Source organism: Zootermopsis nevadensis, unplaced genomic scaffold (genome assembly GCF_977971745.1).
Source record: "Zootermopsis nevadensis isolate Lab colony 2312 unplaced genomic scaffold, Znev_1.0 Znev_ptg000010l, whole genome shotgun sequence".
NCBI classification, from domain to species: domain Eukaryota; kingdom Metazoa; phylum Arthropoda; class Insecta; order Blattodea; family Termopsidae; genus Zootermopsis; species Zootermopsis nevadensis.
In genome coordinates, this window is record NW_028259142.1 from 17,707,582 (window position 1) to 17,733,172 (window position 25,591).

Sequence of the window (25,591 nt, forward strand, 5' to 3'; positions counted from 1 at the left end):
CCCTAGAATTTGCCTGGAGGGACTAAGGAAAATTATAAAAGGCCTTGTTGATAACTGATTTGCAATGCAAGATTTGAACCAGAGACATCATAAATATGAAGCAGGACTGCTAAACACTGTCTATTTATAAACTTGGTAGCTGGTTTGGAATCCTACTGGTAGTACCTAGTTCATTATTCGTATTCTGAAATTTGAGTCATTTATGGTGGTGAAAATTTGAATTATGCCTTTCTTGAGAATGATTGTTGAAGAAATTATTATGGAACACGAAGGTTCAACACCAGCGCTGAACACATCATTCAAAGGTGGCGGTACGCAGCAACTTTTCAACATACAATACAATTACAATGGAAGCGAAGATACCCGACAAATCCGGTGGTAACCGGTGGACTTTGTAATCGAAATGTCAGCGTCTGCGTCATTCGCGCTTGTGGATCGCCTTTGTCCTCTGTGGCTTTCCCATCTGTGCTTTTGCTGCTGAGAACTCCATTGCGGTCTTTGGAGTGAACACTGTGGTCTTGAAAGGTTCCTCAAAGCAAAAGATAGCGTTGCGGTACCGGTGTCTGTAGAGATAAATTTTAATGTGAAGTATTGTACTATATTTTTATTCAGGTTAAGCACTAGTTTGTGTAGTTGTATATTAGTATATTACAATTCTTGTTTCAGGTTTATGTAGAGAAATGGTTTGGAGTTGGGAATTACGGATATTATGTTTTTTTCAAATGTTCACCCCTTGGTAACCTAGCAACATGAGAAATGTGTTGCCGGCGTCCTGTTTACGAAGAGATTAAAGAATTTATATGAGCCGAATTTTAAGTGAAACGTACCAACCATACTTATTACAAAATCTTTATCCAGATATTTTCTCCTTTAATGTTTTCATAGATGATCACGTGGTTACAAAGACTGCCTGTACTGAAGAAGTAGCCAGTTACAAATGTAATAAAGAATTTGACTGGTGTTTGGAAAACTGCATTTGTTTAATTTAATCGGAAGTTTCTTAACATCTTGCTTCGTTTTGTAAAATGTTTCAGTTCGTCTTGGTTTGCTCACTATATGACTACAACGACTGTTAAATTAGTTGGTTAATTGAGTGTTATTATTTCAGTTAATTATTTCCTCGAATGACCAAAAAGTACAAATTTACATATTAAAGCCATATGTAAAACGTTTGGACATGAAGATTGTTACAGTATGTTTTATCATTTTTGCAGTCTGTTGTCAAACTGAAGTTGATTGTGATAATCAGTACTACACAAAATAGGAACACAGTTGATGATTTACTCATTTAAGTTACCCTGGAACTTGCCAGCTTCTTCATTGTACTGAAGAAAGCAGCATATCTGCAGATTTTTTAGTCTTTCTTTAGTAAACCTAAGTTGACCTGGCTTAGCAAAACTAATGGCAGGATGGTAGGAAGACGAGCAACCTCTAATATAACCACTTAACCCATTTAAATGTTTGTGCAGAAGAAAATTTTCAGATACATTATCTTCACAAGACTTTTGAATTCCCATTTGATTGCAGGAGCTTTGTTTGGCATCTCCTTCATTTTTACTACCAAATTAAGTTGCTCATACTAGCTGTCACCTACTTTGTAATCGTTTATTACTATTAACATGCAATACATTTCAACAAAAAATGTCATCTGGTATTTTACCAGTACAATTTTAAACCTATTAACCTTTTAGTTGCCTGAGCATCGTTATTGAACTGTATATGCTAAGAAAGGTTTTTTTACTATGCGATAATGAGGGTGTTATACAATTAATGGTAAAAGTTTAGTTATAACAGTGTTCATTTCTTCTTTTAGGCTTGAACTAGAAGCTATAAGTCTTACAGTATTACACATAAAGTCAAGAACTTTACATTCTGTGTGCAATGGCCGTGAACACAGTTCTTCTAGATTTCTCTGTGACATCAACAAAACTTACAAGTGCAGGTTAGAACAATTTTCCACTGTACATTACTTTCTGAGGTGGTTTTAACCATCTGAATTTAGAAGGATTTTCAGATAGTTTAGAAATCAATGAACAGGTAATAGGTCTCAAATTAGATGAGATTTACAATAGTGTCCTCATATTTGAGCCTTTTGGATGTGTTGACTTAACATTTTATACTGCTGAAATGTTTTTATACTCTTTGTTTTGCTTGTGTTTTCTAGATCCAACATAAATGTAAATTAAATTAAATTTAGCTTACTTTATGTTACTTTACCTTTTATTAAGATATCTCATTTGGATGTGATAGAATAATATAAAATGTGTAAATAAAGAAAGAACATTGTTGTAGCTTTGGTAGCACAACAGTAGATGTCTGTTGGTACATGTTGTAACTCTGTGAAAACATTGTGCACCCTGTCAGCATTAACAACAATATAGAAGGCATAATTTTTTCCTAGAACTTCTTGTTTTATCCCTATGCCTTGTCAAGTGCACACTTAAAATACTTAAACATTTTATGTAATGAAGTTAAAAGCATTGCATGCGGCACAGAGGTTGAGTTACTTTAAGTTGTGGTGCAGTCTAAAACATTTTTCATCTGAAGTTTTGTTTCAGACAGCACCACAACTTTAAAAATGAAAACACTGATGGAATGTATGAAGCATCTTAACATGGAGGTTGAACACCCGTCTTGAGGACTACAGGTTACCTGAATATGGTGGGCAGTTGGAATAACCATAATGAGCAAATTCTCTAATGACATGTAAACTTTTATTATTTTAACACAAAATAACTAAATGCCCTCTTGTGAAAATACAGACACTTTAAGTATGAGTCTTCACTCTTTTAATGCCTGATTTGCAAGCATTATACTAGGAAAACATTTCTGATTTTTTGTAATGCAAATTAGCTGTCATTTGTAAACAAATCTAGAAATGGTAGAAAGCAGTGTCTGTTTTGACCATTGTTTGGTATCAGAAATATACTTAATAAAAGTTACCTGCAGTAAACACTTTTCCGATTCACTTTAATTTACAGTGAGCTAGAAACAGAGGACAGTTATGCTCAAAACTGGCATTCATATTCTGGACAGTTTCATTATGCTAGTTAACAGATTTTGTATTAAAAATACCAAGATAGTGTCAGCCCATATGTTTAACAAATTTTGTCTGAAAGAAGAATGACGACTAAGTATACATTTCATGTATGACAAAATTAGACTTTTTGTTAAAGACTCTAGCCCATGTACAATGTATCATTTATTACTTATTTGTGCAAGGTACTTACAGTAACAATCATAAACAGAGCCTCTATAATGTGAAGTGAGTGCAACTGATCAGAAAGGGTTCTTTATGGTTTTGCTATCATGTGGAACTGTAGTGTGGGTGTTGAAACCTGACTTACCAGCCCATGAATTTAAAATTGTTTTATGCAAGAATGTAGAACAGTACTCCAGCAAAAACCAAGTACCACACTAAACATAGGCAGTCAAGTGGTTATCATTCCTGCATTGAATTAGGAGGTCTTGGGTTCAAATTTTGGCTATTCTGGCTGGTTTCTGTCAGTCCCGACATGGATGTGCTGGTAGTGCCTTTAAATTACACCATTATTGCATTCTTCCACAGCTGTTATAATTTGTTATTCACTACTCACCCTGTTATTCAGTGCTTCGTAATATGAACAGTAGGAAGTATTGTTAAATAAACAAAGTACCACATTGAAATTTGTTGATGTAGGACTTAGTGTTTTGGATTTATTGAATTCTGGTGTAAGCAATGCAATTTTCATAGGGTTGGATAGTTTCTATATTCATACGAAGACAGTCAAAGGAAGATGGTCATAGAAAAATGGCTGTCTTCCGGGTTGTTGCGCTGTGTAGTCTGGTAGAAGGTTACCGACGTTTCAAAGGTCCATACTGCCACCATCATTAGGGCGATGAGTAAGCCATGTGAGTGGAAACGCTAGAGTTATAGGAAACTGACATAATTGGTATTGATTTATTCTTAAAATTGCAATTTTTTTACATTCACATACATATAATACCCATACTTTTCATTTGTTATATATTCAGAAGACAGTAAGAGTCTGCAGGATGATATGGAAGCAGTATTGTCAAGTTATATACCTGAGTTGAAGAGACAACATACATTTAATTTTGCTGGCAGTTTTATTGTGCTGCTGACTGGCGACAGAGGAATTCATGTCACTCTGCGAGGTTTCCCACAAGGCCTTGTAACATGCAACATTGAGTATTATAAGGAAGATGAGGAGAAGCCTCTGTTTCTGTTTGAGGTAATACATGTAGCAACAATGGTCTGTTTTATTTTTGTTGGTTTTCCACACTGCTTTTCATTAAGTTCCTTGGTGTGATAGAAAAGACAATTGATGACACATTTCATACATGAAATTTTTATTTATAAACAAATTCAAAGTTTAAGAAATTGTGGTTCAATTAGGTTATCTTTATAATTGTTGTTAATTCTAATTAAACTTTAATTATCCACCGATTAATTAAGTTCATATTTACTGTTTTGCAAATAATTTCAAGAAAAATCTTTCCAACATTATCACTTTAAATTCAATGCATTTCATAAATGCTAGAGTATAAAAAAAATAAGGTGCTTGAATAAGGAATTAATACTTAAGTGATAATTTTTGGAAGTATATTTTGGTGTTTCCCTATGAGTTTGCTTAAACTGAACATGTATTGTTATAAATTCTGAAAATATTTTTATGTTGAAATTAAGGCATGGCACACTTTAGTGGACAGTGTGTCTGTGCTGAGAAATAGCCTATGCATCTTCATTTGATTTTCTTACAAAATCAGAGTCTTTTAAATTGTACAATGAAAGGTATAAATTATTAAATGTTTGTAAAATGAACATGTCTGACTTTTGAGCATTTATAATAGGGTTAAATAATTTCAGCAACACATTTAAATATACACAGGAAAAATTAAGGTGGTTTGTTGAAAAATGGTAACTGAACTGTTTAGCATAGCATTTTACAACTCCGAAGACCAGTACTGTAATTTATAACCATGTTTACAAATCTCCACCATTGGTTCCAATCTTGAGTCAATTAAATCCAGTCCACACCATTCTGCCAGGTCTCTCTGAAATCCATTCTAATATTCTTTAATCTATTCCTAAGTCTCCTGAGTGGTCACTTGAGATTTTAGAACAAAGTTTAGCAAGCATTTCCTATTTTGCATGCACTACATATACACCTCACTCTTCATTTTATCATCCTAGCAGTATTAGTGCATATTATGAAGCTTTTCATTGTTATTTTTTCCAACCTTTTGTTATATCCAAAAATACTCCAATTACTTTGTTCTCAGTAACCTGCAATGTGTTCTTTCCTCAAAATGAGAAACTATGTTTCACTACCTATAAACAGCTCTTTCTTTAAATTCTTCAGCTTAGTTTTAAAGAGTAGAATGACAGTATTATCACATTATTATTATTTATTGAGTGTTCTGTCTGACGACAGGTCCATTGTTCTGCCTAAAAAGAGCTCGCCAGTTTTACCTATTCTCAGCTTCTCGTTTTAACTCCTGAAACTTTATCTTCTTTCCTTGTTTAAGATCGTCGGTTAGCTGTATCAGTCTTCTTCCCAGTCCTCGCGTTCCTTCAACCTGGCCTTCGATGATATCACTCAGTAACCCATTCCTTCTCATAATATGTCCCAGCCAGTTAGCTTTTCTTCGTGTAATTGCCTTAGAATGTTTCTTTGCTCGTTGACTCACCTCAATACTTCTTCATTGGTCACTCGATCCGTCCACCTAATCTTCTCTATTCTTCTCCAACACCACATTTCAAAACTCTCCAGGTATTTTTGTTCCTTCTTCCTGAGTGTCCAAGTCTCTGCTCCATACAGCGCGACACTCCATACTTCAAGAGTTTCTTCTTCATCTCCAAGCCCAACTTGCTAGTGAGAAGTATCCTCTTCTTGACAAACGCTGCCTTGGCCATGGCTATCCTTGCTTTTACCTCCTTGGTGCATAGAGCATCTGTTGTGATTATGCTTCCCAAGTACTTGAAGTGCTCCACATTCTCCAGCTGTTGGTTTCTAACTACAACGTTCAATGGTTCTGCTCTTGGTGCTATCCTCGTTACCTTTGATTTTTCAATGTTGATTTCCATTCCATACTCTCTACCTGTTTCCACTAACTTGTCCATCATGTTCTGTAATTCCTCCTCTTCCTTCGCCAATACTACTAAGTCGTCTGCATATTTTACAGTTGTTATCACTGTTTCTCCAATTTTGAAGTCTCCTGTTCCCTCCAGAGCTTCCCTGGCAAGCCATTCCCCATACAGGTTAAAAAGAATTGGTGATAAGCTTCATCCCTGTCTTACACCTCTACCTATCTCAACGCTGTTGGTGTCTCCTGAGTCCAGTCTCACTTTGACTTTTTGGTGCATGTACAGGTTTTCGATTAGTCTACTATCTCTCCAATCAATTCCAATTCTCTGTAGGATCCTCTTTAATTTCTTCCATTTTACTCGATCGAAAGCCTTCTTCCAGTCGATGAAGCAGGCACATACTTCTTCCTTGACATCGAGAACTCTGTCTGAAATTATTCTCATAACTCCGATGGCATCTCTCATTCCTCTTCCTCTCCTGAATCCAAATTGGTCTTCTCCCATCACTTCCTCTATCTTCTTTTCTAGTCTTTTAGTCAGTATTCATTATCTTCGCCGCGTGTGAGATTAGGCTGATGGTCCTGTAATCGCTGCACTTCTTGGAATTCTTTTTCTTCTTTAATGTGATCATTGTTGCTTCCAGAAAGTCCTTGGGCCACTCACCAGAGGTGTATATCTTGTTAACGAGTCTAGTAAGAACCTTCACTCCTTTCTCTCCAAGTTCTTTCAATAAGTCCGATGGGATTTCATCATCTCCCGTAGCTTTTCTTCTCATATCCTTTATAGCCCTCTCTACCTCGCTCTTCAGTATCTCTGGACCTTTGTCGTCCTCCTCTGTTTCTTCTTCCGGCTCCAATTCCATCTCCATCTGATCCGGTCGATTGGCCTTGTCATAGAGCTCTTCAATATAATTTTCCCACACAGATTTAACTTCATTCTGGTCACTGACTATCTTTCCTGATGGGTCTTCTATTTCCTGTGTTCAAATTCCGTTGTTCTCTTTCCATCCTAGTTCTTTCTTTCTTTCACATATAACTAAATTATGATGCCTGGGGACCCTTTGCAGCAAATACGCTCACTGGAGTCACGGCTCAAAGATAAACTTTGTAGTTCTCGCAGCAAGATATTTCCACCGATCAAGCGTGGAGCCTCACTGGATGTTTACCTGACCACTTCAGGTAATGGGGTAACTGCCATCCCCAATGTGGCCCGTAATCCTGGTCTGCTGACTGGTTTATGCATTTTATCATAAGTAGTTTGTAGATATTTGTCATTTGTGGCAACAAGATTTTAAGAAATTTTTGCTCACCACATATCTACATATACTGGGACAGGTAATTTATAAGATAAGTTCTTAAATTTTTTTATTTTTTCCTTCAGCAAAATGAAGTATATTAAACTATTTTTTAGTTTATTGCATGTATTATTTCTGCATATTGTGAGTGTATTCCATTCCCAGTATTCTGAAAATAAGAATTTGCTTTTGGTGTTCCATTTCTGTGTTGTTGCAGAATATTAACTAACTAACTAGATGGCTTACCGAACCCGAAGGTTCATCACCGAATTAACCAAAGCCCTCCACCGGACCCTGTCCTGGGCCAACAAAATCCAGTTTCCTTCAACTCCTATCTCCCATAGATCCCGCCTGAGATTATCCTCCCATCTACGTCTAGGTCTCCCCAGCGGTCTCTTCCCTTCAGGTTTCCCAACCAGTACCCGGTGCACACCTCTTGTCCCATCCATGCGCGCTACATGTCCCGCCCATCTCACCCTTCTCGACTTAATCACCCTCACAATACTGGGGGAGCAGTACAGATTTTTAAGCTCGTCATTGTGCAGTTTTCTCCACGCCCCATCGTCTTCCCTCCTAGGCCCAAATATCCTCCTCAACACCCGATTCTCAAACACCTGCAATCTGTGTTCCTCCCTCTGAGTGAGAGACCATGTTTCGCACCCATACAAAACAACAGGCAAGATTATTGTTTTGTATACTTTAATTTTCAGGTTCTTAGAAATCAGACGGGAAGACAAAATATTTTGGACTGAGAAGTAGCAAGCATTTCCGGAATTTAGTCTCCTCCTAACTTCCTCACAAGTATCATTTTGATTTGTTATTGTTGTTCCCAAATATTTGAACTTTGTAACCCTTTCAAAGGATTTATTAGCTACCCTAAGATAATTTTGCCCGCCTGTCTTCTGATGACGAGATACTAACATGTACTTAGTTTTTTCTGAATTTACTTCCAGCCCCACTTGTCTACCAGCCTCTAGTAAAACTTCTGCGTTCCTCTTTATTGTATTTATATCGTCCCCCAATAAATTAACATCATCAGCATATGCCAATAGCTGATGTGTCCCGTTCAATTGCAAACCCTCCTGCCTACCTTGGACCTTCCTGATGGCGTATTCTAGCGCAAAGTTAAAGAGCAAGGGAGACAAAGCATCTCCTTGTTTTAGACCGTTCTTGATGAGGAATGTCTCAGATACATATTTACCTACTCGAATTTTGCTGCAGGTTTCATTTAAGCACATTTTTATTAGACCCACTAGCTTCTTTGGTATACCAAATTCAATAAGAATATTATATAGCACTTCTCTCTTCACAGAGTCATAGGCTTTTTTGAAATCTATAAATAACTGATGTACAGTCCCACCGAACTCCCATTTTTTCTCTAGTATCTGACGAATGCAAAAGATCTGATCAATCGTTGATCTGTTTCGTCTGAACCCACACTGATGATCCCCAATAGTTTCATTCGCATATGGGGTTAATCTTGCCAAAAGAATGTTGGATAGAATTTTGTATGAGGTTGATAGCAGCGATATTCCTCGGTAATTACCACACTCAGTCTTGTCCCCCTTCTTATAAATAGGAATAATTATGGATTCCTTCCATTGATGTGGCATCTCTTCCTTATCCCAAATTAACTGAATAAGCTTATGGATCCTCATATGCAACCCTTTGCCACCTGCTTTAATTAATTCGGCCGGAATCTGATCAATTCCTGGAGATTTATAACTTTTCAACTTCCCAATGGCTAGTTCCACTTCATCTAAGCTAGGTTCTGGCACCAACAGTTCAGCTGTATGCATTTTAATCTGTCTAATATCACCAGTATTATGAACATTTAAGAGCTCGCTAAAGAAATTTTTCCACCTATTCACAATTTTTATTGGATCTGCAAGCAAATTGCCACTATCATCCTTTACCAAATTAGTCTGGGGTTGATATCCTTTCTTAAAGTTATTAATGCCTCTGTACAGGTCTCTGATGTTTTTTTCCTTATTATTTGTCTCAAGTTCAGCAATTTTGCCCTTCAGGTATTCCCTTTTCTTAGTCCTAAAGGTTCTACTAGCCTCACGTCTCACGTTACATAGATTATCCGCATTTGTTTTGTTTGGGTTCTGCAACCATTGAAATTTTGTTTGCTTCCTTCGATCTATTAATTTTGAACATTCTTCATCAAACCACGGTTTATTTTGCTTTCTCCTGTAGTATCCTAGTTTCTCTTTTGCTGAAATTTTGATGCAGTTTCTGACATTTTCCCACTCCCTGTTGATGTCCACACTTTCATTATCCTCATTTGTCTCTAAAATTTGAAACCTATTCGAAATTTCAACTTGATATTGTTCCTTTGCCTCTCCCTCACTTAATTTTTTCAAATCAAATCTTTCTGTGTCAAAATTTTGTTTAGTTCGTCTACTTACTGAAAGCTGCTCCCTCACTTTTGCTACCACCAGATAATGATCAGTGTCGCAATCTGCTCCTCTGAATGATCTCACATCAATTACATTTGTCTGCCTTCTCTTATCTACTAAAACATGATCTATTTGATTGTGTGTTCTGCCATCTGGGGAAGTCCAAGTGTATTTATGAACATCACGGTGTGGAAATTTTGTACTTTTTACAATTAAATCTTTTGACGTAGCGAAGGTCACTGCTCTGACGCCATTATCATTACTAAGTGCAAGAATATTGTAGAAGAAAAATTCAAAACAGTACTTATTTTCTCTGGCTAATGGTAGCAGTGATAAAATGTAACATTTTGTTATCTAGTGTCATTGTTGATGGTATTCAGGCCTCTATAAGCATATTGAAGCTGCATTGCAGCAAGAAAACATGAAACTGGATTTGACATATTATTTACATGTATTATGCATTGTTTTGAATGTGTTTCAAAACGGCTTTGCATTTTCTTTTTGTGAAACATTTCTTAAAAGACAATTTATTTAAGGTTTTGAGTTATGATGCCATGTAGTCTTATAGGTGGTTACTATCACTTACAAGACCGGCCCATATCATAAACCATATGATCACAATCCAAATCTCTTCCTGCGTGAAAACCTCAAATCTCATACAGTAATCAGTGTTGCCTCTTCTTTTTCCCAACTTGCAGTTTATATGTTTCTATAAAATCATTTTTGTGGCACCTCATGCCTAACAGAAGTTTTCACGCTTTTCTTTTGTCTTTTTAATGCCATTGGCTAATTGATGTAATTTTATTTTGACCGGAGACTAGGGAAATAGATAATTATACCACAATCTTGTTGCTGCATTGACACACCTTTTTTATATGTCTGCATTTTTATAACAGACTTTTTATGCATGTTATTCCAGCATGTTGCATTATTTGTTTTTCATTTTCACATTTGTTTTTTGGTTTTTCTCCGCTTGATTTTGTTACAGTCAGTTCGAAAACTTGAAAAGGATTTAGCTGAAAAACTCATCAGCAACAGATGTCATTCAATGCCAGCCTTGAAACGTGGGGATTGCATCGATAGGTACTTCCCAACAGCAGGTAAGGTCCTACTGGGCGTGGTTGTCATATTGATACAGGGGATATTAAGAAGCTTCCCAGAAATATTACAAGAGTAAAAAGGTACTTTCTGTTGAACTAGACATTTTTCTCAAATGCATTCTTTTCATATTTTAATTCCTGTATATTCTTTATATTCAGTTACTGGAGAAACAAATTAATGTTTCTTTTGTCTTCCATGTATTCTACTGAACATTTGTGGCAGAAATGAGCATTGAAAATTTGTACATTTATCAAATATGTGCATCATAGTAATGATTAACTAGTGGTTATGTATAATTCCTGCCTGAAAATTATGTTTAATAACTGGTGATGTACCTATATTTGATTTCACTTATTGGTTGTAAAAACCCAATTATTCACTTCTACCGTAATGTGTGTGTACTAGAATTCAAACCAATGAAAATAATATGCACATTGTTGTATTTATGGTCACAAAACTATAATAGTATCTTTCTTAATTAAAGAAGGAAAGTGAGCTAAAAAGTATATTATTTATACTTGAACTTTGAATGGAATTTAAAACAGTGTTTATTAATGTACTGCTTGTTAATTATTTCTGGAAAGTCTACATACACTCCTTTATAAAAAGAGAAGTTCAATAGAAACCTGCCAGAGTGGTTACATCAGCTGTGTTTGGCCCAGTCAGAGGAAAGCATCATAGGCATTGGGATAAGCATCCATTTGAGTGACAATGGATGCCTCTCAAAGAATTCTGCAGTCTGTTGAATCTTTCATGAATCAGCATTCTTTGAGTATTGTAGGACACCTGAAGATGTGAAAAATTCAAGTTTCACTCATTACCATTACTTTGCCTGCAGTTACTTGGGCCTTGAATTATTTTTGTCATAGAGTGCTATTGATATTTCCAATGCATGCTAGATTTCTTCAACTCATTTCATAGTGGAATCCATGGCTACATGGCAGGTTGATATTTGTTAAATTTTGTTGTCTAGTAATACCATCGTTCAGGTTTCTATTGCATCTCTCTTTGTTGGATGTCTTTCACTCTGGATCATAGTGGTGACACGAAGTTCTGTCATCAGCCTACTGATGGGCAAGTTCGTATTAAACCTTGATCAGTGGTAATCATTCATGGGTGGGTTTCTATTGGATCTTCCTTTGCTGGACATCTCTGAATCTGATTTGTGCTGGCAACATCAAGATTCATCAGTAGCCACTCGGTGAGCAGATTACTATTTTCCCTTCCAAATTCTCTGACTTAACCCTGACATGTATGGATGTTGCATTATAGGCTTATGTTCGACTTTGTTGGACAGTACTGTGTCTTATCTTGTGTACTTTTGTTTTATCTAATGATGCTCAGGCTGATAATTTTTAAATTAAATAAAAAATTACTTAAACTTCAATGTTGGACTGAGTGTGAAAGTTCTGAAATTAAAATGTAGTAAACTGAACCTAATAGCTGGGGTAGCTCAGTCAGTACAGTGTCAGATTATGGGCTGGATGATCATGGTTTGATCCCCGACAGGCAAAGGATTTTTCTTCTGTCCTCTTCATCCAGATCAGCTCTAAGGTCTATCCAGCCTCCTGTTCAGTGGGTATTGGAGGCCCTTTCCTTGGGGTTAAAGCAATACCAGGGTGTGATGATGACCCTGATCGAGTGCCATGCCCAAGTGGGAGCTATGCCTTCCCTCCCGCCAGTTCCTCCATGACATGTAGCAGGATGGCTTTACTTTAAATTGAACCTAATGAGGTGTCATATGTCAATATTTTCATAACAAAAAAGGGTCAAACCCTTATATTGAATCTCTTCTACACTTAAGTGGAACATGGTGAATTTTGCTGCCAGGTGAGTTTTAGTTGCCTGGCCTGAGGTAATTTGCAATGCTGTGAGTGCATTTCTTTGTATTATGCAGTGCATGATAAATAAGGTCTCTTGGAACTAGTTATTTCTTTACGTTTAATAGATTTTATGGACTGTGTATTTATGCCTGTTTATTATATTTAACTTGTTTTAAATTTATGTTGTATATAGCACTTAGACAAGTAATATTATTATAAAGTCGATCAAGCAATGTGAAATGTATTAAGCATCAAATGGAATATAAAATGATGTGTCATATTTGTGTAGTTCAGAGTTAGAAGTAGAGTAACATTTTGTTAACTCTGAATGTTTACTGAGTACTTTTTTATGTTTATGTCATGCCATTTTGTATGCTTCATGCTTAATAAGATGGGCTTTGTATCAGATAAATATTCTGTTTTCATGTAATGCATTTTATCAGATTATGGAGATATTTGGGGTTACAAAATAGTTATTAACCTTGAATTAGGTTTAGAAAAAATTTAATAATAGACAAAATTATTGCATTATTTTTAACCACAATGTCTGTCAATAAATTAACCTTTAAACGACGGGGATTTAAATGGCAAAGTGGTAGCAGCCCTACGGAGTTTTTTTTTTGCAGGTTTTTAAACTTTTGTGCACGCTCTATGGAAAACTTTAATATTATCTAAAGTAAACATGATAAATTGACGAAATAAAAGTCATATTTATTTGAATAGAACAGAGAATACATAGTTTTTTAAAAATGCAGTTAATATCTTAATTGCCTAAATAGGCCTTAGTAACTTTACTTTCTTCTTTGGAAGCTCATTCGACATGATAGAAGCCATGGTTGTGAACTAATGACCACACAGAAATATTTATTTCCCCTACTTCAGTGGATACACATTATGAATGTGAGTAGCTTTGAATAGGGGGTTTGAAAAGGAAGCCAAAACCCACTTGACAATAACAATGTTTATTGCTGTTTATGGTTATAATTCCTGGGGTTGACAGCTCAGGTTGAACTTGTCAGAACCCTAGAGAAAGTGATTCAATATTTGCAGCCCCTAAAAGAGGCCAAAAGACCTAGCCAAGTCTACTTACAATGTTGCAAGTTTTGAGTTCCGCACCGGGAACGTTTGTAGGGCTGAGTACACAACTTAAGTCCCAGACTGGGAACGCTTTAAGATAGAGGTTAACTACAGGGTAGAGGGATCTTCCTCATCATCATTTTATCAGACCAAATCTGGTGACCTCTCAGGTTACTAAGACCTCTTTCTGGAGGTAAAACAGCTTGAGTGTGAATTTAGCTATTCAACTCCATTAACCTTTCTGCTTGGAGGAATTTAAATCTGAGGCCCTAACCTGCTGCAGGAGGAGTTTCCACCGGTAGTCTGTGCCTTTAAAAGTCAGACATTTCTACCATTATTTACTCAGTGAAAAATTGATAGATTTGATCAATACTTATTCCAAACTAAAGCCTGGATTTAATCTCAAAGGCTGTTTAAGTGAAATTCATAAGTTCAAAGATATGAGATTGAAGCACATAACAGGAGTTGTTGGTTGCATGCAGTGCATTTAAAATTGACAAATTTCCAAAGTTGTTTACTCAGTGATAATTTAAAAATCTTGTTGATATATATACTGGACAAAAGCCTGAAAGCAATGTTTTTAAAATTTATGTAGTTCATGAAATTGAAGCACATAGTAGGAGCTGTTGTCCTTGTGCAATGCATGTTACTCCACAACTCTGGATGACTGGCATTACATGCACTCCACAGCGCTCCGGGCTAATAGTTTAAACTCCAAGGTCTACATGTCAACTCTTACAAAGAAGAGAAATAGTTAGCATTTAAAACTTTTGTTTGTGTTTTTAAATCTTTGTAACAGTGGACTGGAGTAGCTTCAGACTTTTTGATAAGATTTTGATATGTTTACAAACTTATTCTGAACTTCTAAGAGCATTCATAATGTCAAGATACAAATAACACATATGGAAACCCTGTGGACTCTGATACACCTGCACCATTTGTTTGAATATATTTACAGTAACATATGATTTCTGATGGCTTCAGTTGCTGAGACATGGTCAGATTTGTCATAAGGTTCTGGAAACTAGTAAAGTTAGCTGTCGTTTCAAGCCTTAGTTATAATGCTCTGCCTTGGTTTTCTTTTCAGTTTCAGATTACTCTGTTACTCTACATTCTTTGTATACATGTCCTGGAATAGTGTTACTGTGATATGTTTAATTTCAGATGAACGTATATTGGAGTATGATATTGATAAAGTTTTGTATGAGGAGAAGTCCCCATATCAGAAAATTCTGATTGTTCACTCTCGAAGTTTGGGTAACCTGCTTGTCCTGGATGACTTGCAAAGTAAGTTTTGTATATTATTGAGTGTTTGAGTTTCAAAACATTTGTGTAGTTTATTGCCAGTTCTTGCCACTGCATTGTTCAGTTTGCAACTGGTACTGCTGATGGGTCCATACACAGAATGAATGCATATTGGAGCGCTGGTGTCCATCCTTGTGTTTCACCTCTTGAACTACATAGTGGATTGTGATAAAATTTGGTGTTTAATGTGTACAGTAAAAGTTAAGTGAATTTAATTTAATTTGTATTCATACCAGGCCACACAAACTACTTGCATCCTAAATCAAAGTTTATTACTTTTCCCAAAAATGATTCCTTGTACAAAAATAAAAATATAAGGGAAAATTCATTTCTTGCACTGAATTGTCACATGTATAAAGTTAATTGGCTTTGAAACATAGATATGCATTTGCAAAATGTGTCATCATTGGCTGTGATATTTATTTATTGCAGATACAAATCTGTTATTACAAAGCTAATCACATTACATATGTCAGGGTGAGAAATTAATTTTTTTGGAATTAAATAAGTATGCTTTGTATAAAACAATTATCACTTCAGATTTGTATGTCATTGACCAGAAATTTCTTAGGAAAAAGATCATCTAATTGAAGGTAATATTTTGTGTTGTATACAAATTTTCTGTATGATGGGACATTTTTGAGAATTTTAGTTTCACATATTGGACCATAATTAAAATCAACCTGTTACTTTCTAAGTCTAGGCCCCTTTATAAATTTCTGTTGAAACTGGTTCAGGAGATTAAAGTGGTCAGGAGGTCATACTCAAGCTTGTCCATTATGTATTTTAAAGACTTTGTTCAGAAAATACATAAATTGATGAAGCCTTGATTTTTTTGTCACTGTGTGCCACTGAATAGGAGTAGAATTTTTGTATTGTGATATTTTATGTTAATAGTTTGTGGAACTTTTTTGTAACAATTTGCTACAGATGTTTTGTTAATGTATGGAGCATTCTTATCTGATAGAACATATACTTCTTTTTTCCCATAGACATGTCTGAAAGTGATCTAATCTACACAGAAACACTGATGCAACGAGGAAAAGAAAATTATGAGGGAAAGGAAATTGTCATTCTAGGGGGAGGAGATGGAGCATTGCTATGGGAATTGCTGAAGGAGAAACCAAAATTTGTGTATATGTTGGAGGTTGGTGTGTTGCTTTTAGCCAACTTTCCTTATTTTGTAAGGCAATAGAGTTATTGTATGTATATATTCATAATGAATTTAATGGCAAAACCTTTGTGAAAGAGGCCACTTTCGAAGACTAAAAATGAGATGGGATTATAATACTAAGATCTGTCTTAGCGAAGATTTTGAGGATGGGAGATGGATTGTGTCCAATGGCAAGCTTTGGTATTAGTTGTGATTCTTCATGTTCTGTTAACAGGTATTTACTAGTTCGTAAATGAATTGCTTTACTATCTCTTTCTGAAGATGCCAGTGGCATTTTGCAACATTTCAGAAGGTAGTTTGTGGGATTCTTTTTTGACGATTTTCAAAATCATAAAATAACTAGAGCTTAAAGTGTGAGTTGTCTTGAAGAGCAGTCTGAATCCTCTGGTTAGCAATGTGGTAATATCCTATGCTCTGCATAGTAAATAAGAATTAAAATTAAAGTATATTTACCATCTGCTGTTTTAGATTGATGAATTGGTGATGAAAGCCTGCAGCAAGCACCTTCGAAGTTGTTGTGGAGATTGTTTAGACAAATTAAAGGGTGATAATTATGAGGTAATTATTTTTACTGATTTTACATAATAAAATATCATAAAAATTAAGTTATATTAAGTGCATTTAACACTGTTGTAAGCAAATTATTCCATAACTAGAGTAGTTTTTGTTGTTTCTGTTATTATTACAATTATAATTGTCTTTGTCATTATCACCACCACCACTATCACTGAATGAATGTTTATAAGGGTGTAACTTTCCAAGTTTGGTGCTTGACTTGGGAACTGGCTGTACTGACTGAGGTTTCTCAGGGCTTTCCTCAGTTGTACTAGTTAAATGTTGGGATAGTATCTTCAGATAGGCTGCAATAGCTTCCTTTCACTTTTCCAGTTCACAAACATCCTGCAATTCAGTACTTTGTTGTTAAATAACCAGTGATTAGTCATCCACAGTTATTATTGTTTACAAGTAATGGAATATTAATTTTGAGGTTGTGTTTTAAGAATATGTCATTCTTTGTCTACTTTTAAGATTATTGTCGGTGACTGTGTAGAAATGTTAAACCAGTTCATCACAGAGGGTCGCAAGTTTGATTATGTATTTGGGGACCTGACAGACATCCCTCTGTCAGCAACCCCACAGGGAGAGATGTGGGACTTCATAAGACTCATCCTCAACTCTTCAATGGCAGTTTTAAAGTCAGAAGGAAAGTACATGACACATGTAAGTATCTGTAGTTTTTAAATTCATTTATTATATTAAGGAAATGTGAAATTTGCAAAAATCATGCATTCAATTTTTGTGTGGAATTGAAGATTGGTTTTTATCATGGCTTGAATCAGATTTTATTATAATTTTCCTGTCTCATATGGCACTGCATTTGCTGCAGTTCAAATAGCATTGCTAATTGACGAACCAGTCTGTGATCATGTCCATGTCATTTATACTTGACAGGGGAATGGAGCTTCTTGTCCAGAGTCTCTCAGAATGTTTGAGGAGCAGTTGCAGAAGCTTTCTGTTTCTGTGGAATTCTCCAGAGCACATGCTTTTGTGCCATCCTTTATGGAAGACTGGGTATTCTATCAGGTGTGGCAGAAGCAAAACTAGCAGACAGCTAGCAGCATACAGAAATACAGTAAGGAGAGAATGAAGAGTGTGCCAATTAATGCATTATGCAGTCTAGCAGTTCATGAAGTAATGAATTACCTATGTCATTTAGTTTCTGTGTTGAAAAGTAAAGAGGTGCATAATTTGTTGCTCTGCATCAAAATTGGTGGGTTTCATAATTTTAAACACTGTCTAGGAAGTAACAGAATTTATAATTTGTCAGGGTGGCTTTGGAAAATTAGATAACAGTGACTTATGGTAGTGGGAAGAAGAGGAGAGGGCAAGGTTTTTACTGATGAGTAGTGTAGATGAGGATATTTTGTGATTCTACTTATATTACAAAGGAGAAGGAACTTTATTATGTAAATAATACAAAACAGTTGAGGTTGAAAATGCTGCCATTTTACAATTCTTCTGATATAAGAATGTGAATTTCTTTTAATATTTGAGAATTATTCTTCAAAGCATAATATAATGAGTTGTCAGTATTTTTCTCTCTCCTCCAGTTTAAATTTTGTAAAGTGTGTACCAAATAATTGTCATGATGTACAAGATGAAAGTTTAAACATTGATGAGGAAGTGATGCCACCACTTTTGTCTTACTCAGTCACCTCACACGTAGTTGCCACATTATATGTTTCACACCACCATGTTGATACGAACACCTTCAGACTATGATTATAGATGCCAAAATATGTAATAGGAACTGAGACTAAAAGGCCAGCCATCTGCCAGTAATTGACTTCTGCCCCTCTCATGGTGAAATAGCACCCACTACTGTACAGATGGTCTAAAAACAAATTGGATGTTGTCGAAACATTTGATTATCTGTCATGAATGATAGTTTTGTAACCACTTTCCCCTTCTCCTTTTGCCTAATGCATCCTTGATCCACCCATGGTACAACAGTTACTTGTCATAGCTTTGTGACTATTACTGAAGTGAATTATTTTTATTTGAGCATGGTTTCAAGCAGATTATGAGCCAGGGTAACTTACTTTAGTGACTACAGTATGGGCTGAATGACCAGGGTTCAGTTTCCAGCAGGGCTGACTTAGTCTCGTGTCCAGTGGGTGCTGTGATTCTTGTATTGGGGGTAAAGTGGCCACATCATGAAATTGGCCACTATTCTCTGTCTACAGCTGGAGTTAATGTGTGGGGCTATACCTCTACTCCCCCATACATCAGCATGATATGATGCTTAGTTATGCACCAGGGACAGCTTTACCTTAATCTTAAATAACCCTTTAAAAACTCAGATTATGTATTTCACTTGTGTATTCATGGTTTTTAATAACTGTGCCCGCACTTGTTAAAAATTGTGCAGATATTGTTAAGAAATATTAGTTTCTCAAGTGTTTTACTTTTTTATAATGATGTAGAAACTTTTCTGTGGTGTGTTATATTGTGGTGTGGTGCATCTGGTTATGGTGTTATTAAACATTTCTCTTTCCTTTCCTATGGCATATAATGGAGAGGGAATTTTAACAATAGACTCCAGTATCATGTGGCTATATTTTAAGCTACTAATCTGAAATTGTCAGCAGCACTATTTTATCCTGAACAACAGTACACATTTCAGCAAGAATTATTATATTTGTAATTTAAATCATTGTACTTCATTGCATGGACAACTGTAATTTTGAAATTGTTTTACCAAACCTGTGAGATGCAAATGATTGTGGCATGAATATGAAAAGGTAATATGATGCAAAAACCTTACCTGGCAAATAAGCTGCTCAGTGAGGGTACTGAGTCTGAAAGGGTTAAACAAATAATGCATTGATTTTATTTTGAGAGAAACTTTTATTCTTGGAATACATTTCCAGACATATTTGTGAAGTACGACTTTCCCAAGTCTGCCACATAAACAAAACATATCATAATGGTGACTATTCTGGAAGCTTGCCACAGTGTAAATTGGAATAAGAGCTTTGGTGTCATGCTTTAGAAGCCTGTACCAGTCTTCATGCTGAATATGGAGGTGATTCCACATTCAGTACGTGTGCCAAGGATGGAGTACCATTTGATAATACATTATGATACAATATCAGGCCTCACTTATTTGCCATATTATTACAGTCCACGTGAGTTTAGTAAATTCCTGTGACATATGCAGCCTGGGAAGTTGTGCTGTCTTACTGAAAAAGTCATGCTTGTTCTGATTTGGTATAAACTTCATGGGTAGTACTTTTATAACACTATAAGTTGGTTTGCTTGCCATTCAGCCACCTGATGTGGCTTGTAGTCCAAGAGTATTTCATCAACACTCACTGTTATCTTCTTCTTCTGGTGCCTTGACACTAGTCTTGAGATGCTGGATGCATTGGAAAGTATACTATAAATAAAAAATAAACTAACTTTACCATTTGATGAGTCACATAATATTCATTCCTGTTTATTTGTCACTACTGACACCATCAACAAAATCACAAACAAATTAATTTGCATGCTGCCTTATGCTGAAATGCTGGAAGAGGAGGCCTCTGTATATAGGCAGAAGGAAAGTGTGTGGCAAATAGGAACAGCCTGTTGAATGTTACAATACTGTGTTGACAGTATATGTGAAATGAAATAGAGTAGACCGAGTCTCTTGGGATTTGTCAATTCTGTTTGGAGAATGTATGTTTACAGGTGTCATATCAAGGAGTCCAGGCTTTGTAAGAATGAGTGTTAATGTTGATTTATTACAAAAGTTTTTACTGTATCCATTTTGACAAAATTAGCCAAATGTCTTGCAACTAAAATGTGCAGATAGAGAAAAATGAAAAGCACGTATGAGCTGGAGGTGTTTGCAGTAAGGTTTAGTAGCTGTGCTGTAATTTGTAATTCATCTAATAGGACCTGATTATCTGCATAGAGTATCATATTAGTTTTTCTGTTAGATATGAAGTAGATTCCATTTGTAACTATTGGTTTCCATTCCTGTAGATTTGTTGATGTACTGGTGGTAAACCACATCCCATCATAAGTCTTTGTTAGTAGCAATAGGTTCTGCAATTCTTCTGTCTGCATATTTGTATATTCTTCTAAAGACATTTTATTGTTTATATTAATGTGTTTTAGAAGCCACTTTCTCCTGTAATTTCCCATAGTTATATAGTTTAAGTTGTCAACCTTTTTCATGATTTGTGAAGTACAAATATGAGCAAATTCAATTCTTTTATAAAGTTATTAAATCATAAAGATTATAGATGTAAATACAAGGCAAAGAGCCAGGGTAGCTAAGTATTGTGACTAGGTTATATATAGGCTGGATGACTGGGCTTTGATTCCTGTCAGGATCAGGATTTTTCTCTTACCAACTGCATTGAGACCAGCTCTGGGGTCCACCCAGATTTGTATCCAGTGGGTGGGTACTAGTTCTTTCCTCAGGGGTACAGTGGCTGGACCTTGAAACTGACCATTCCTCATATGTCATGGTGTGGTGGTTCATAAAGTACTAGGGACAACTTTATATCTTAATACAAGGCATCCTATTCAGTTCTGCTCAAGTTTTGCAATTGAAGTAATGTTACATAAACTAGGGATTAATCAAAATCTGAATCGGCAGTATACTGGGCTATATTGTTTCAGTTTCACACACTATATGATGTAATGAAAAACATTGAATCAAGTTTACAGTACCTTTTATTTAAGGTATTATTGTTAAATAAGCATACAAAAACTGTATCGAGAAGCACAGATGTAATCTAGTTTATAGAGAATGTAAGGAATTGAAATGCTTTTACATTGAGATACAGAGCACTTTAAAGTTTGTTGTTTATAAAGAGGTCATTCCCAAAATTTTTGTGATACACCTTAATTAGCTTGTGAATTATTTCCAGGAACTGCTGTATATTGTGTATCAGGTTGATATAAGCCAAAAGTATATATAACAAGCGGTTCTGAAACCTATGCATTGTGATTAGTAAATGTCAATTGAAATAGGTGAGATACTTGGTAAGTTCCCATTTAGGTTTATTTTGCTTATGCATGAATAGAAAGTTATGTAAGGCAGCCTATACAGGCTTATTTAATACCTTTTTATAATTGTCTAGTCCTTCAGCTGTCCCTATTTTACCAAGTGACAAGAAACACTGTTCAAATTAAGTGATACATATTACAAAACAACAGGAATGTTGTACAGTTCTCCTTTAAGTGCCAGTCAGAATCAGAATATTACTTTTATAAATATCAATGGTAAAGAATGTTATTTAGTTTAGGTTAGTAATTTTGATTTAGTCATAAGCTGAGTACCTGTTGTGCATATTAACCATGTAAAATATTTAATTTTGATTTACATATTTTACAGCATTGCTAGTGAAACAAATTGTGTGTTCAGAAGTCCAGTGAGTATTCAAGAAATTATACAGTATGGTCTTAGAACATTGTTTTTTGTGGTTTCGTGTCAGATATTCCAGAAACGTGGTCAAGGGTTTCTTCTTGGCACCTAGTCATTCATGTGCCATTATAATGTGTATATCGTTGCAACTCTGTATGCTGTAAGACTTGCCTTGATTGTTAAGCTGGATTAACAAACTCTTTCAGGCTCATAATGCTGAATATTTGTGTGTTCAGAGTCCCATTGGCTATAACTTTTCTGCTTATACTGTCTCGCGCTTTTAACGTGGAATGAATTTGTTTTATATAAGGAGTGTGCAATAAATTCTAGGTCTATGACTGATTTTTTATGTATGCTTGAAGTCGGTAAATACATAGTACTTGTATTACATGCATGTGATAAAGTGGCAGAATTATGAATTTTAGCATTCAGTTTTATTGTTTTTTAAAGATGGTAATGAAGCAGGCAGATGTGCAGCAAGATAGTGAATTTTATCATTGCTGAAGTTTCCAGTTTGAAAATTTGACAGTCGTCTGCACTGACCAGAAAATACTCTTTCACTTTCCAAAGTTTTCTATATTTCTCAGAAAGTTAAAAATCCATTCTTTTAAAGCTAGAACTGGTGTGCTGATCAATGCTGTCACAAATACAAATAGTTGTGATGAGACCTGTATCTACAACAATTAAAGTTCTTGAGGAGGCATATTTGGAAATGCTTCATCACCCTCTTTATAGCTCAGAATTAGTTCCAAGTGATTTCCTCTCTGGGCTGCTGAAGGTGGCAGTGGCAGAACCGATGTTTGAACAAGATGTGAGCTGAAGGGGTTTGGAAGATCATGTATGTAGCATGGTTTAGTCATACAGCTGGTGCATATTATATGTGGAATTGGAGTATGACAGTGTCAATACTCATGCAGCAGGTTTACAAGGTACAAAATAAAATAAGTTCTGAAATGTATTGTGCACTCCTCATAAACTGATTATTTCAAATTTTCATTAATCCTTAAGGAAAATTAGTAATGTAGGCAAACTGGATTTTCTTTTATAATGGTATCACACTTCTGTCTTTCACAGAAGATCTGTTAACCTGGAAAATTGGAAACAAAATGTTAATTTTGAACTGATTTTTCAGTATTAATTAAAGTTTGTTCTACGTTGTTCTTATAACATTTAAAAAGCTGGGGATACCATGTTTTCAGTCAATGAACATGCTAGGTATATCAGATTAACTGCTGCAGAATATGGTATTACAGCTATTTGTAGTCAGTAATTATTAGATTGTAACTTTGAGAATATATATGACATAATTAAAATATTTTTCTGTATGTTTTAAACTTCATACAGGAGTTTACTTATATTCCTTTTTATAATTGTTTTTGTTCATTGTAATTTTACCCACAAATTAGGTACTGTTATTTCACTGTGAACGTGGATGTATGAAGTTCACACTTTACGATGGAATTATTGTTAAACATTTCCCAATTAAGATTTTTCTCAACTTTAATGTTCATTGTCTATAGTTCCAGCACAATTATGGCATTATTAAGTTCACTCTGGGTAAAGGTTTTCCTCAGGTTAGTGTTCATATACAATAATTGGGAATTTCACTGTATGTTTGTAGTTAGGAGACCAAACTATATGAATGTATGGGTTTTAGAATTATAAAGTTGTAATATAAACTCTTGTTTTATCATAGTGTGTTGGGACTTACCAGTGAACATTTTACACTGTATGTCTTTTTACTTGGAAGGGTTGTTTTCAGTATGAACTGAGCTAACATGATGTTACTTTGTACTTGGCAATAACCTCTTATTGTAGTTGCTTACAAATCACCAATTAAATGCAATGTTATGTGCTTGGTAGTTTTTGTTCATTTTAGTGATTTTGTTGAACCCTAATTATGGGCACACTCAAATAAAAAACAACTACTGTTTAACTGTTACAAACTGTGGCATAATTGAAATGTTTAAAAAGAATCACATTAATATATTTACTTTAGAAAACTGACTGTCTGTTTGCCTAATTCATATGAAAGACAGTATGAGAACATCAGATCCTTCTGGTGTAGTTCAAAGTCTGTTCTGTGCCAACTTGTGGGGGATGTTACATGCAGAGTTACTAAAAACAGAGACATACTGGGAGTTGATTGTTATCTAAGGGTTTTGAAATGTGAAGATTTCTGTCTTGGGAGTAGTTTCACCATGTAGTATAGTAGATGTCCACAGTTTCAGAAGTCATACTCAGTCATCAAGGAGACGAATGAATCAATCAAGTCCCGACTGGGGCAGAGGATTTTTCCTCTAGCCTCGTGTCCAGATCGACTCAAGGGACCACCCAGCCTCCTATCCAATGGGTACCGGGGCATGGCGCCAACTACTCACCCCAACCTAGTGCCAAGGTTAAGAATGAGTAGGAGCTATACCGCTCTTTCAAGCGTCTACATGGTGTGTAGTGGGACAGTTTTACTTTACATAGAAGTCTGTCTTTATCATTCATTGTCTGGTAACGGGAGGGGTAATTATACTCGGGATTGAACTTGACAATTGTCTCGGATAACCTCTCTATCAATGAGCTGCTGCCTTTTATAGTAAATAATTACGTAATACTTCATATGAAGCTCGTTCAAAATTAAGACTGTCTAATACACTTAACACCTTGAGGAGTTCCCTTTACGGGATGTATTCAATATGCATAGATTATAACCGACCAAAGATAATCAACCACATCGATAAAAAAGTTGTCACAACTTCACACGGAGGAAACTATGAACTTCTTGTACCTTACTTCGCTTCACAGATGGTAATACATGTGCTGTAGTGTTAGTAAAACCGACTAACGTTTTACGATTGAAATGCTATTAAGGTTTAGATATCACAGTAGAAGTGTATTAAATAAATTATGAATTTTGGGAATAATATTTTATAATTTAGATTATACGAAAAGTATATCTTACTAACATTGTTTTGATGACTTAAAGATATATCGGAGTATTAGCGATGTTTATGACTGCAAACTGTTACAGGACGATATTCATTCAGTGCAAAATTGGTGTCTTGTTAATGGGATGCAACTTAATTTAAGTAAAACTACTGTTATATCATTCACCCGGAAGACAAACAGTATTTACTTTAATTACAAATTGTGTAACAACCTGATGGCACGCTCCCATTGTGTTAAAGATCTCGGTGTTCTACTGGACTGTAAGCTTTATTTTCACCAGCATATCAACTATATATTCTCACAAGGCCTAAAAATGCTAGGTTTGATTCGGTACATTACTTCTTCCTTCTCCACTGTTGATAGCCTTTTGGTTTTGTACAGTACTTTAGTCCGATCCAAAATTGAGTATGCATCCGTTGTTTGGAACTCTATTACTAATACTGATTCCTTTA

At 35.4% G+C, this 25,591-nt stretch overlaps 1 protein-coding gene across 7 annotated transcripts; it reads left to right on the forward strand.

Annotated features, from left to right (window-relative positions):
- Positions 1-430: 430 nt before the first annotated feature.
- On the forward strand, positions 431-24,054 carry Sms (spermine synthase). Of its 7 annotated transcripts, XR_015534598.1 has the most exons (10): positions 431-583; positions 1,814-1,942; positions 4,015-4,235; positions 10,779-10,890; positions 14,956-15,078; positions 16,089-16,243; positions 16,739-16,828; positions 17,300-17,491; positions 17,723-20,790; positions 20,867-24,054. XR_015534598.1 is itself a non-coding variant. In XM_022079236.2 (9 exons), the coding sequence occupies exons 2-9, from the start codon at positions 1,882-1,884 to the stop codon at positions 17,873-17,875; spliced, it is 1,107 nt and encodes a 368-aa protein (XP_021934928.1). In that variant the 5' UTR covers positions 431-583; positions 1,814-1,881; the 3' UTR covers positions 17,876-24,054. The 7 variants fall into 7 exon arrangements, 6 of the variants coding, with proteins under 6 accessions (XP_021934928.1, XP_021934926.1, XP_021934927.1 ...); XM_022079236.2 differs by lacking the exon at positions 10,779-10,890 and adding an exon at positions 7,158-7,269 and having other exon boundaries at positions 17,723-24,054; XM_022079234.2 differs by having other exon boundaries at positions 17,723-24,054.
- Positions 24,055-25,591: the final 1,537 nt, after the last annotated feature.